Source organism: Schistocerca piceifrons, chromosome 1, assembly GCF_021461385.2.
Source record: "Schistocerca piceifrons isolate TAMUIC-IGC-003096 chromosome 1, iqSchPice1.1, whole genome shotgun sequence".
Taxonomy (NCBI): Eukaryota; Metazoa; Arthropoda; class Insecta; order Orthoptera; family Acrididae; genus Schistocerca; species Schistocerca piceifrons.
The window spans coordinates 1,143,779,501-1,143,793,645 of NC_060138.1; the positions used below are offsets into that span (position 1 = coordinate 1,143,779,501).

The window sequence follows — 14,145 nt, forward strand, 5'->3', positions numbered from 1 at the left end:
CTGCCCAATCCACCCACGCAGCAATTTGTATTCCATTCCTGCCACAGTTTTATCCTACCCCATCAGGGGCTGGTCCACCTGTGAAAGCAGCCATGTCATTTACTAGCTCTGCTGCAATCATTGCACAGCTTTTTGTATTGGTATGACTACCAACCAGCTGTCCACCAGGATGAATGGCCACACCAAACTGTAGCCAAGAGCAAAGTAGACCACCCTATGGCACAACATGCAGCTGAAGGTAAAACACTTGTTTTCAATGGCTGCTTAGCTACTTGTGCCATCTGGCCCTTCCCTCCACCACCAGCTTTTCTGAACTGGGAGTTATCCTTACAACACATTTTCCCCTCCCATAATTATGCTGGCCTCAACGTACAGTAACATACTGTCTCCATACCCTTCACCCAACAGTTTCCACCCCGTATGTTCTGTCATCTCCTCCCTATTCTCATATCTGCCCCCCCACCCCCCCGTTTATTTGCAGCCTTCTGCCAACGCATCCACCCGTCCTTCCCTTCTCTTGTTTTGTTCCATTTTTCCCCACCTCCCTGCCCCACAACCTCCTGACATCTACATCTACCTACATCTACATGATTACTCTGCAATTCACATTTAAGTGCTTGGCAGAGGGTTCATCAAACCACAATCATACTATCTCCCTACCATTCCCCTCCCGAACAGCGCGCGGGAAAAATGAACACCTAAACCTTTCTGTTCGAGCTCTGATTTCTCTTATTTAATTTGATGATCATTCCTTTCTATGTAGGTTGGGCTCAACAAAATATTTTCACATTCGGAAGAGAAAGCTGGTGACTGAAATTTCATAAATAGATCTCGCCGCGATGAAAAACGTCTTTGCTTTAATGACTTCCATCCCAACTTGCATATCATATCTGCTACACTCTCTCCCCTATTACGTGATAATACAAAATGAGCTGCCCTTTTTTGCACCCTTTCAATGTCCTCCGTCAATCCCACCTGGTAAGGATCCCACACCGCGCAGCAATATTGTAACAGAGGACGAATGAGTGTAGTGTAAGCTGTCTCTTTAATGGACTTGTTGCATCTTCTAAGTGTTCTGCCAATGAAATGCAACCTTTGGCTCGCCTTCCCCACAATATATCTATGTGGTCTTTCCAACTGAAGTTGTTCATAATTTTTACACCCAGGTACTTAGTTGAATTGACAGCCTTGAAAATTGTACTATTTATCGAGTAATCAAATTCCAACGGATTTCTTTTGGAACTCATGTGGATCACCTCACACTTTTCGTTATTTAGCGTCAACTGCCACCTGCCACAACATACAGAAATCTTTTCTAAATCTCCTTGCAACTGATACTGGTCTTCGGATGACCTTACTAGACGGTAAATTACAGCATCATCTACATCTACATCTACATTGATACTCCGCAAGCCACCCAACGGTGTGTGGCGGAGGGCACTTTACGTGCCACTGTCATTACCTCCCTTTCCTGTTCCAGTCGCGTATGGTTCGCGGGAAGAACGACTGTCTGAAAGCCTCCGTGTGCGCTCTAATCTCTCTAATTTTACATTCGTGATCTCCTCGGGAGGTATAAGTAGGGGGAAGCAATATATTCGATACCTCATCCAGAAACGCACCCTCTCGGAACCTGGCCAGCAAGTTACACCGCGATGCAGAGCGCCTCTCTTGCAGAGTCTGCCACTTGAGTTTATTAAACATCTCCGTAACGCTATCACGGTTACCAAATAACCCGGTAACGAAACGCGCCGCTCTTCTTTGGATCTTCTCAATCTCTTCCGTCAACCCGACCTGGTACGGATCCCACACTGATGAGCAATACTCAAGTATAGGTCGAACGAGTGTTTTGTAAGCCACCTCCTTTGTTGATGGACTACATTTTCTAAGCACTCTCCCAATGAATCTCAACCTGGTACCCACCTTACCAACAATTAATTTTATATGATCATTCCACTTCAAATCGTTCCGCACGCATACTCCCAGATATTTTACAGAAGTAACTGCTACCAGTGTTTGTTCCGCTATCATATAATCATACAATAAAGGATCCTTCTTTCTATGTATTCGCAATACATTACATTTGTCTATGTTAAGGGTCAGTTGCCACTCCCTGCACCAAGTGCCTATCCGCTGCAGATCTTCCTGCATTTCGCTACAATTTTCTAATGCTGCAACTTCTCTGTATACTACAGCATCATCCGCGAAAAGCCGCATGGAACTTCCGACACTATCTACTAAGTCATTTATATATATTGTGACAAGCAATGGTCCCATAACACTCCCCTGTGGCACGCCAGAGGTTACTTTAACGTCTGTAGACGTCTCTCCATTGATAACAACATGCTGTGTTCTGTTTGCTAAAAACTCTTCAATCCAGCCACACAGCTGGTCTGATATTCCGTAGGCTCTTACTTTGTTTATCAGGCGACAGTGCGGAACTGTATCGAACGCCTTCCGGAAGTCAAGAAAAATAGCATCTACCTGGGAGCCTGTATCTAATATTTTCTGCGAACAACCTAAGAGAACTGCTCAGATTGTCACCCAGGTCATTTATGTAGATCAGGAACAGCAGAGGTCCCAGGACGCTGTGCCTATTGGAGTTTAGTCCCTGTATATTCCACCTGTTTACTGACGAAGGTTGTGGCCGAAAGCTACATGTGAGTGTTTTTAATTGTGCCTGTCTGTAACTTGACATTTCTTCTGTATGGTAAGTAGCAATCTATCTTTTCCCACATTGTAGATATTCTTTCTACTGTGCATTCTTGTTACTGGTGATGACACATCTTCTTTGTACAAAACTGTTTTTTTCTGAGTTATGTACAGAAAACTATTCAACTGTAAATGGCATTGAAAATTTCATTTATCATGATCCTCATTGAGCCAGCAAGATTTAAGTTTTCCATGGTTTCCCTAAATCACGTAAAGTAAATGCTGGGATAGTTTCTTTGAAAGGGCATGGCTGATTTCCTTCTCCATCCTTCTCTCTTCTGAGATTGTGCTGCCTCTCTAATGATCTTGTTGTGTCATCTTACTTCCTTCTTTTGTCATTCCTTTTGACTATGGCGCAGATTGTTATAGTATGATGGCTAGAAATATGTCAGTACTTTTCAATATTGTGAAAGAGAAAGTTGCTACTCACTATATAGCGGATATGCTGAATCGCAGATAGGTACGACAAAAAGACTGTCACAAATAAAGCTTTCTCGGCCGGTAAGGCTTTCGTCAAAAATAGATCTCTCTCTCTCTCTCTCTCTCTGTCACACACACACACACACACACACACACACACACACACACACACACACATACAAAAGTAAGTGTGTGTTTGTTGTCTATTTTTGACGAAGGCCTTATGGGCTGAAAGCTTTATTTGTGACAGCCTTTTCGTAGTGCCTATCTGCAACTCAGCATCTCCACTATATGGTTAGTAGCAACTTTCCTTTTCATAATATTGTTACATTCCATCCTGTACTTTTCAACAAAGACTTCAAACTTTCAAGAATTGTAGAGTGTGTTTATGAATATCAGTTGCTCTGTAGTTTCTATAGTCTTACTACAAATAACCATGTACCCAGAAATTACAACAAAAGTGACATAACTCCAGTCCTAATCGGGAAGTGGAACCTCCTTTGAGTGCGAACATTCTGTTGTGGATGGTGAATGATGCGTGAAGAAGTATGGGATCTCAAGCAGACAAAGAACAACGTATTCTTTATTGAGAGTACCTCTTCGAGTAGCATAATTAGGCTACTGTCTGACGTCATAATTGGGCTACTGTCTGACGTTTGCTAAACAATAACACTTCACAGTTAGAGATAACACCTGGCAAGTAAGCACGGTCTTTAGTGACTCACAAAGAGAGAGAAAACTTGACAAGTAACACTGTTGAAATCTGCAAGTCCGGGCTGGTACACAGTTTGCTGTGGAATGGCTAACAGAAGAGGGTCATTGTGTGCTTCACAAGATGAGCCAGTGGACACAGCCAGCATAAAATCTGGAGTGTATGCTGAGTGAAAGCTTAAAAGAAGAATATGTGCTGTGACTAATGAGCCACTGGGCGCAGCCGCCATGGAGCCCAGAGTGGACGCTGAGCAAGTGCTGTTGCTCTGAAGGATGGGCCACTGGATGCGGCTGGCATAAAGCTTGGAGTGCCTGCAAATGCTGCTACTAGTTGTTGAGTGAGGTTTCAAATAGATGGGTGAAAGGAATTCCATGTGGAGCATGGGACTCGATTGCAGTGCCACGGTCACTGAGGTGAGATCTGCTGGCGGTGGGAATGGCACTATATATGGCTGCCACAGGAGACACCGTGTACAATGAGCCAGCATGTTTTGTTCATTGTCCTCAAACTTTACTCACACCTGGTGCTTGCGCTGGCTTGTACTGACTTGCCACCATGTAGAATGGTTCCAGCATATGACTGGAACCTGGTTATCTGCTGGTTGTGAATGTATGTCAGGTTGCAGAAATAGTAGGTGAGCAGTCATAGAGACAGTATTTCTTCCTTCTTAGGAAAGAGATGGTGGAGCCATCTTGATAATAGCTGAAGGTCCTGCATCCTCTGTTTCTTTGTCAGATACAGAGCACTTGTAGAATCTGTGTCATTTCAAGTTGAAGCTAGTAGTCCAGTGTGGGCTAAGAAACTATTAAGAATGTGGCCATAATGTTTTTAACTGATTACCATATATTACACAAATGACATGTCTCTGTTAATGAGAGTGTACCAAAAGAATATGAATTGCAAAACTGGCAGACCAGGCTCAAAATTGATTTGTTTTTGTAGTGTTGTGATTTCACTGCATTCATATGAGCAAGTATCCAAACTGAGATAGATATAGAAGATCCAAGGAAGAACAGTGTGTTTAATCAAGGGTTTGTTTACTGAGTGAGTGTGATAATTTTATAGAGATGTTTATCTAACTGTAGTAGTGGCTGCTATAAGAGAGGCATTTGCATCACTGTGGTTTGCACCACAAATTCTGCGAGTGTAGATTTCTAGAAGAATCACCAACATATTGCTTTCTCCTACATATATCTTGCGAAAAGGCCATGAAGGTACAACTAGAGAGATTTGAGCTCTTATGGAGACCTAGAAATCATCATGCTTCCTGTGCACAATTTGTGACTAGAACAGAAAAGTGGGAAACAGACAATGATTCCCAGAGTATGCTCCACCACACACTGTAAGGTGGCTTGCAGATTATAGATGTAGCAGACTCAGAATCTACAGACAAAGTACAGTGGTAGGTTCTCAAGACATTAGTGTAGTGTGATCATTGAAATGACAATGGTCTGGCACATTGTGCGGGTGTCTCCACTATCTCCACAAGAAATGTGTGAAGGGGTATTGTGCTGGATTCCTACAACATTTGGTGACTTAAGTAATGTATTACATAAGTCTCCATGTGACTTGCTACTTCTTGCCTGCCCCCTGTCCCCCAATAAATAATTTACTTCCCTTTGCAGCCCCCCCCCCCCCCCCCCCCCGCCCTCCTCTCTCTCTCTCTCTGCTACTTACAGGCTCATTCTTAGTGTGTTAAACCAAATGGGTTGTATAAGTGTATCATATCTGCTGGAAGCCAAGTTGTTTGGGAGACTTGCATTTTTTGGGCATTGTTCTGCCAACAAAGAGAGTTTTCATGATTTCCTTATTTAATCTGACAATGTTTGTTATTTATTCACTAATTGCGAATTGTTTAATGTCAGCTGTATTAGGTGTAAATATGCTATCTGTTCATGACACATGAACATTTGTGCCAGACAGGGACTTGAACCCACATTTTCCACTTATTGTGTGTGGTTGCCTTAACCACTTTGACTTAGGTTTTTGTTGCTTACAGAAAATTGGCAAAATGAATACCTGGGCAATGCCCCATTTGTCAGCTAGTAATCAATAAAGTTTATCATGGTATACAAGAAAGTAAGTTTCACTATTTTTTAAAAACAAAGATAACAGTTACATGGAAAACTTTATTGGCAACATGTACAGCAATGTTGAGCTATTTTTTCAACATAGTCACCTAAAGAATTGACACACTTGTAATATTGTGGGATCAACTTTTGTATTACTGTGTCATGTCTGCTGCCAGTGAATGGAACTGCATGTGACAGTCATCTTCAGCTCTTCGTCATTGTGAAAATGCTGACCGGTTGCTGAGCTCCATAATCTTGAAGCAGTGGTTCTCCAGGATGCGCTGCCACACCAATTCAGTCAGGTGATCATTGATGAGGGGCAGTCACACACTGCGCTCTTCATCATGGACACTTTGATTACCTTTGGAAAACAGCCTATGCCAGCGATGCACCATCTGTTTGCTCATGATGTTCTACCCATAGACCTGACAATGAATTCTGATGGGCATCATCATCATTAGGAAACTTACTTTCTAGATGCGCCTCATATGTATTTGTCATCATGTTTTACAGACAAACGTCATGGACATTGTTGCATGCCATCTTTGTCTGGGTGGTGTATATACAGTGAACCAGTTCTGTGTTCAGATCTTATATAGTGTAAGGATATGTTACTTCTAATTGTGAAGTTAACTAAAATATGTGCTATTGTCAGTGAAGAAAATCATTTTTACGTGTTTATCTGGGACAGCCCAATCAAATAGATGACTGAATATTTTACCCACTGGCGAACTTAAAGAAACACATCATTTGTAATAAGTTATCCACATAGAACTATAAGTTATTCCATTTTTGCAATTTTGATCTGGCTTGACACTGTTAAACATAGCTGCTACAGAATCAAAGCTACAGTAAATAAGGAAGGAAACAATATTGGGATTTAATCTCCCTTTGCCATCAAGATCATTACAGATGGAACATGAGCTCAGCTAGGGCAAGTGTGCAGAGGGAGATCAGCTATGTCCTTTTCAAAGAATCCTTAACCGATTTAGGGAAACCATGACAACTTATATCAGGGTGACCAGACAGGGCTTTGAAAACAAAAACAGAGTTTAATGTTCCACAAGCACTAGCTCAATAGAGACAGAAGGGAACTCGAAGTGACACAGCATAGAAAGAAGTCACTTAGTTTGTTTACCATGGGACCAAGTAACTGTATTGCTGAATTCAGTTTACCAGTTCTGTAAATCTAAGTCAGTTTCTGTTTATTCAATACTCACAGAAGTATTTGAAATGTGCTGACCACCAACTCCCTGTCTAGTACTGTCACATAATAATTTTGTGTCTAAGCATTATAATTTCTTTTTCAGGTGAAACATGTTCTGAACTATGACTTCCCGGTATACATGGCAGATTACATCCACCGATGTGGTCGTACAGGTCGTGTTGGCAGCTCTAGTGGTTGTCACATAACCAATTTTGTGGAGGGACCACGTGAAATCAAGCTCTGTCAGGATATAGAGGTATAATATCTTCAGTCTTATAAATCAACAATTATCACATTAAATTGCAGACAGGGACAATTAAGACACTTACACAACTTGTGCAAGTGTCCTTTAATTGTGCCTGTGTGCAACATAAGTAATGTGTCACCTTTATGGTAAGTAGCAATCTGTCTTTTCCTACAGTGTTGATATTCCTACATGGAGTTTTCATTGTTCAGTCTTATAATTGTCAATTTTAAAATGTATACTTATTTTTAACTGCAGAATTTTAGTGTCTTTACTGCCTATTATTGCTCTTTTAAATGTTAATCAGTATCTATCTTTTTTTTTGTATCTTGCATCAGCTGATTAAATAATGTATTAGGTCTTTAAAAAAAATATCAAAACCTACAATGGCATACTGAAAAGTAATGCTTTCAATTTTTATGTGAAAACTCTTAAAGCTATTTAAATAAAACAAAGGTTAGCGACATTTTACATGATGATGATCATGATCATTATCATTATTCGTTTCCTTTCTTTCACTTCAGATTTTGTGTTCAATATTTGTTTCTAAATTTCTCTTTCATTTATGATTTCAATACTGATCCCTGCTTGTTTTAGGTCTTTTTTTATTTCTTGAAACCAATTGATTTTTTTTTTGATTGAACTGTTTACTACATCAAAGATCCTCTTTGTGTTTCTGTTGTTGTTCATTCTATGTGCGTGTCCATATAATTCTTTGGTCGGTCTCTATGTACTATGCCAAAAATTTTTTCTGGGCATTTTACATTCTATTTTTTCTGTCCCTATGAGGCCTGATGCTCCGGTTGTGGTTGTTTCTGATGCATAGAGTGTGTCTGGTAGTACAACTGTACTGTAGTGCCTTTGTTCAGCCTGTCTTGAAATATTTCATTTATTTTAGTGTGTATATGTCAGTCTGCCTCCCCCCGATGAACCATGGACTTTGCCGTTGGTGGGGAGGCTTGCGTGCCTCAGCGATACAGATAGCCGTACCGTAGGTACAACCACAACGGAGGGGTATCTGTTGAGAGGCCAGACAAACGTGTGGTTCCTGAAGAGGGGCAGCAGCCTTTTCAGTAGTTGCAAGGGCAACAGTCTGGATGATTGACTGATCTGGCCTTGTAACAATAACCAAAACGGCCTTGCTGTGCTGGTACTGCGAACGGCTGAAAGCAAGGGGAAACTACGGCCGTAACTTTTCCCGAGGGCATACAGCTTTACTGTATGATTAAATGATGATGGCGTCCTCTTGGGTAAAATATTCCGGAGGTAAAATAGTCCCCCATTCAGATCTCCGGGCGGGGACTACTCAGGAGGACGTCGTTATCAGGACAAAGAAAACCGGCGTTATACTGATTGAAGCGTGGAATGTCAGATCCTTTAATCGAGCAGATAGGTTAGAAAACTTAAAAATGGAAATGTATAAATTAAAGTTAGACGTAGTAGGAATTAGTGAAGTTCGCTGGCAGGAGGAACAAGACTTCTGGTCAGGTGACTACAGGGTTATAAACACAAAGTCAAATAGGGGTAATGCAGGAGTAAGTTTAATAATGAATAGGAAAATAGGAATGCAGGTAAGCTACTACAAACAGCATAGTGAACGCATTATTGTGGCCAAGATAGATACGAAGCCCGCACCTACTACAGTACTACAAGTTTATATGCCAACTAGCTCTGCAGATGATGAAGAAATTGAAGAAGTGTATGATGAAATAAAAGAAATTATTCAGATAGTGAGGGGAGACGAAAATTTAATAGTCATGGGTGACTGGAATTAGAGTGTAGGAAAAGGGAGAGAAGGAAACGTAGTAGGTGAATATGGATTGGGGCTAAGAAATGAAAGAGGAAGCCGCCTGGTAGAATTTTGCACAGAGCACAACTTAATCATAGCTAACACTTGGTTTAAGAATCATGATAGAAGGTTGTATACATGGAAGAACCCTGGAGATACTAAAAGGTATCAGATAGATTATATAATGGTAAGACAGAGATTTAGGAACCAGGTTTTAAATTGTAAGACATTTCCAGGGGCAGATGTGGACTCTGACCACAATCTATTGGTTATGAACTGTAGATTAAAACTGAAGAAACTGCAAAAAGGTGGGAATTTAAGGAGATGGGACCTGGATAAACTGAAAGTACCAGAGGTTGTACAGAGTTTCAGGGAGAGCATAAGGGAACAATTGACAGGAATGGGGTACAGAAATACAGTAGAAGAAGAATGGGTAGCTTTGAGGGATGAAGTAGTGAAGGCAGCAGAGGATCAAATAGGTAAAAAGACGAGGGCTAGTAGAAATCCTTGGGTAACAGAAGAAATATTGAATTTAATTGATGAAAGGAGAAAATATAAAAATGCAGTAAATGAAGCAGGCAAAAAGGAATACAAACGTCTCAAAAATGAGATCGACAGGAAGTGCAAAATGGCTAAGCAGGGATGGCTAGAGGACAAATGTAAGGATGTAGAGGCTTATCTCACTAGGGGTAACACAGATACTGCCTACAGGAAAATTAAAGAGACCTTTGGAGGAAAGAGAACCACTTGTATGAATATCAAGAGTTCAGATGGAAACCCAGTTCTAACCAAAGAAAGGAAAGCAGAAAGGTGGAAGGAGTATATAGAGGGTCTATACAAGGGCGATGTACTTGACAATATTATGGAAATGGAAGAGGAGGTAGACGAAGATGAAATGGGAGATATGATATTGTGCGAAGTGTTTGACAGAGCACTGAAAGACCTGAGTCGAAACAAGGCCCCGGGAGTAGACAACATTCCATTGGAACTACTGACGGCTTCGGGAGAGCCAGTCCTGACAAAACTCTACCATCTGGTGAGCAAGATGTATGAGACAGGCATAATACCCTCAGACGTCAAGAAGAATATAATAATCCCAACGAAAGCAGGTGTTGACAGATGTGAAAATTACCGAACAATCAGTTTAATAAGCCACAGCTGCAAAATACTAACATGAATTCTTTACAGACGAATGGAAAAACTAGTAGAAGCCGACCTCGGGGAAGATCAGTTTGATTCCGTAGAAATACTGGAACACGTGAGGCAATACTGACCTTACGACTTATCTTAGAAGAAAGATTAAGGAAAGGCAAACCTACGTTTCTAGCATTTGTAGACTTAGAGAAAGCTTTTGACAATGTTGACTGGAATACTCTCTTTCAAATTCTAAAGGTGGCAGGGGTAAAATACAGGGAGCGAAAGGCTATTTACAATTTGTACAGAAACCAGATGGCAGTTATAAGAGTCGAGGGACATGACAGGGAAGCAGTTGTTGGGAAGGGAGTAAGACAGGGTTGTAGCCTCTCCCCGATGTTATTCAATCTGTATATTGAGCAAGCAGTAAAGGAAACAAAAGAAAAATTTGGAGTAGGTATTAAAATCCATGGAGAAGAAATTAAAACTTTGATGTTCGCTGATGACATTGTAATTCTGTCAGAGACAGCAAAGGACTTGGGAGAGCAGTTGAACGGAATGGATGGTGTCTTGAAGGGAGGAAATAAGATGAACATCAACAAAAGCAAAACGAGGATAATGGAATGTAGTCGAAATAAGTCGGGTGATGTTGAGGGTATTAGATTAGGAAATGAGACACTTAAAGTAGTAGATGAATTTTGCTATTTGGGGAGCAAAATAACTGATGATGGTCGAAGTAGAAAGGATATAAAATGTAGACTGGCAATGGCAAGGAAAGTGTTTCTAAAGAAGAGAAATTTGTTGACATCGAGTATAGATTTAAGTGTCAGGAAGTCATTTCTGAAAGTATTTGTATGGAGTGTAGCCATGTATGGAAGTGAAACATGGAGGATAAATAGTTTGGACAAGAAGAGAATAGAAGCTTTCGAAATGTGGTGCTACAGAAGAATGCTGAAGATTAGATGAGTAGATCACATAACTAATGAGGAAGTATTGAATAGGATTGGGGAGAAGAGAAGTTTGTGGCACCACTTGACCAGAAGAAGGGATCGGTTGGTAGGACATGTTCTGAGGCATCAAGGGATCACCAATTTAGTATTGGAGGGCAGCGTGGAGCGTAAAAATCGTAGGGGGAGACCAAGAGATGAATACACTAAGCAGATTCAGAAGGATGTAGGTTGCAGTAGGTACTGGGAGATGAAGAAGCTTGCACAGGATAGAGTAGCATGGAGAGCTACATCAAACCAGTCTCAGGACTGAAGACCACAACAACAACATGTCAGTCTGTGTACTTTCTGAAGTTTTTCTGCTCTTATGTTGGTTGCCTTGTTTGATCGTCATATTTGTATATATTCTCCAAGATATTTGAATTTTTCCATTCTGTTAACCTTTCTGTATTTTGTGTACATGGCTTGGTGATTGTTGTTCTTTCTTAGCATACATTGCGTTTTCTTATATGATATGTGTAACCTTTTTTGGCAGAGACTTCATGTAAGTATTCCAGTGCTTTGTCTATTGTTACTAAGTATTGCCAAGTCATCTGCAAATGCCAGGTATGTTAAGATCATCTTGTTTGCACACATTCTTCCTAAGTGAATTCCTTTTACCTTTCCCCCTCATCCTTTGATGATTTTGTCCAAGACCACATTGAGTAAAAGCGGCAAGACCATCTCCTTATATGACCCCTGTATGTATCTTGAATGGGTCTGAGATTTTTCCCATAAATTTTATTTTGGATGTGGTGTCTTGTAGGAGTGTCCTAGTTCTTCTAGTGTGGCAAGGATAAAGTGTCACGGTGTCATAGGCCTTCTTAAAGTCCATGAACGTGAATACAGTGTTGGTCGTCTGTCTGACCTTCAGAAGTGCCTACAGATTCCAAATCTGTTCAGTACAGGATCTCCCTTTTCTGCAGCCTGTGGTTGTAGTCTGTTGAGTAATGCCATGGAGAGAACTTTGGTGGAGACTGGTAACAGTGAGATATCTCTGTAGTTATTAGGGTCTCTCTTGTCACTCTTTTCGTGGAGTGGGTGAATCAATGCACATTTCCATTCCTGTGGAATTTTCTCTGTATTCCATATTTGATGGTTTAGTTTTTGAGTTTACAGATCTTGGAGGTAATGCTGTCTTCTCCTGAGACTGTGTTGTTTCTTAGTTGTTTTATAATCTCATCTTCCTTTGTTATTGAAGTTGGTTTTGAATCTGGGTTTGGTACTGTTTTCATGAAGTGTAATTTTTCTTTGGGCTTCTCACAAGTGCTGTGCGGAGTGGCCACATGGGTTGAGGTGGCATGTCATGGATTTCATGGCCCCACCTGGCGGAGGTTTGAGTCCTCCCTCTGGCATGGGTGTTTGTGTAGAAATTTCTTGTGTTATTTCTCTTGAAGTCTTCCTCAATTTCATTTAGTCTATTTTGTGCTTTTGACTCTTCTAATATCTTTAAGGGATTGTTTCTGGACTTTGTGGAAATCCTGCCACATATCTTTTGTTCTGCTGCTGCTGCAAACTTCTTCCAGGGCTGATCACAAGTTTCGTCCCACCATCCATGTTTTCGTTTCCTTGGAGGTTGACCGCAACACATTGCATTCTGAATTGTGTTCGTGAGGTCTGTTCAATTTTCTGTTGAATTGATCAATTTCTTCAATAATTTTGTCTTTGTTTATCTTCAGATATTCTGGGTCTGATCTTATAATTTTTTCTGTGTTTGTCTTCTTCTGTTTCTTGGGATTGACCTGATTTGTATTTGTAGTAAGTGATGGCCAGACTCAAAGAATTCTTTGTGTATTCTTGCATTGGGAATTTAGCTTGTATTTTTGTCTGTTTTGGCTACATGGTCTATTTGAAATTCTCCCCATATGTTTTTGGGCGTTTTCCATATTGGCTTTTGAAATTGCATTTACATGATTTTTGTTTAGTTAAAATTTTGATGGTAAGGTATGAATGTTCCCCATTCTTGTTGATGTGTTTGTTTGCTGTTTATGGGCCTGTGATTTGGTTATACTTCAACTCTTTGCTTAGTTGTGCATTGAAGTCTCCCATAACAATTTTAACATGTCTTTCTGTTTTTTGTCAATTCTTCTGTCTTCCCAAAAATCTTCGACTTCTTGTAGTTTCTTCCTACACTCCTGGAAATTGAAATAAGAACACCGTGAATTCATTGTCCCAGGAAGGGGAAACTTTATTGACACATTCCTGGGGTCAGATACATCACATGATCACACTGACAGAACCACAGGCACATAGACACAGGCAACAGAGCATGCACAATGTCGGCACTAGTACAGTGTATATCCACCTTTCGCAGCAATGCAGGCTGCTATTCTCCCATGGAGACGATCGTAGAGATGCTGGATGTAGTCCTGTGGAACGGCTTGCCATGCCATTTCCACCTGGCGCCTCAGTTGGACCAGCGTTCGTGCTGGACGTGCAGACCGCGTGAGACGACGCTTCATCCAGTCCCAAACATGCTCAATGGGGGACAGATCCGGAGATCTTGCTGGCCAGGGTAGTTGACTTACACCTTCTAGAGCACGTTGGGTGGCACGGGATACATGCGGACGTGCATTGTCCTGTTGGAACAGCAAGTTCCGTTGCCGGTCTAGGAATGGTAGAACGATGGGTTCGATGACGGTTTGGATGTACCGTGCACTATTCAGTGTCCCCTCGACGATCACCAGTGGTGTACGGCCAGTGTAGGAGATCGCTCCCCACACCATGATGCCGGGTGTTGGCCCTGTGTGCCTCGGTCGTATGCAGTCCTGATTGTGGCGCTCACCTGCACGGCGCCAAACACGCATACGACCATCATTGGCACCAAGGCAGAAGCGACTCTCATCGCTCAAGACGACACGTCTCCATTCGT

At 41.3% G+C, this 14,145-nt stretch overlaps 1 protein-coding gene across 1 annotated transcript in view; it reads left to right on the forward strand.

Annotated features, from left to right (window-relative positions):
* The window catches only part of LOC124780923 (probable ATP-dependent RNA helicase DDX28), a 95,648-nt gene that overhangs the window by 78,450 nt on the left and 3,053 nt on the right, over positions 1 to 14,145 (forward strand). The window contains exon 11 of the mRNA XM_047253816.1: positions 7,224 to 7,376. Coding sequence (XP_047109772.1) covers positions 7,224 to 7,376 — 153 coding nt within the window. The remainder of the gene's footprint in view (positions 1 to 7,223; positions 7,377 to 14,145) is intronic.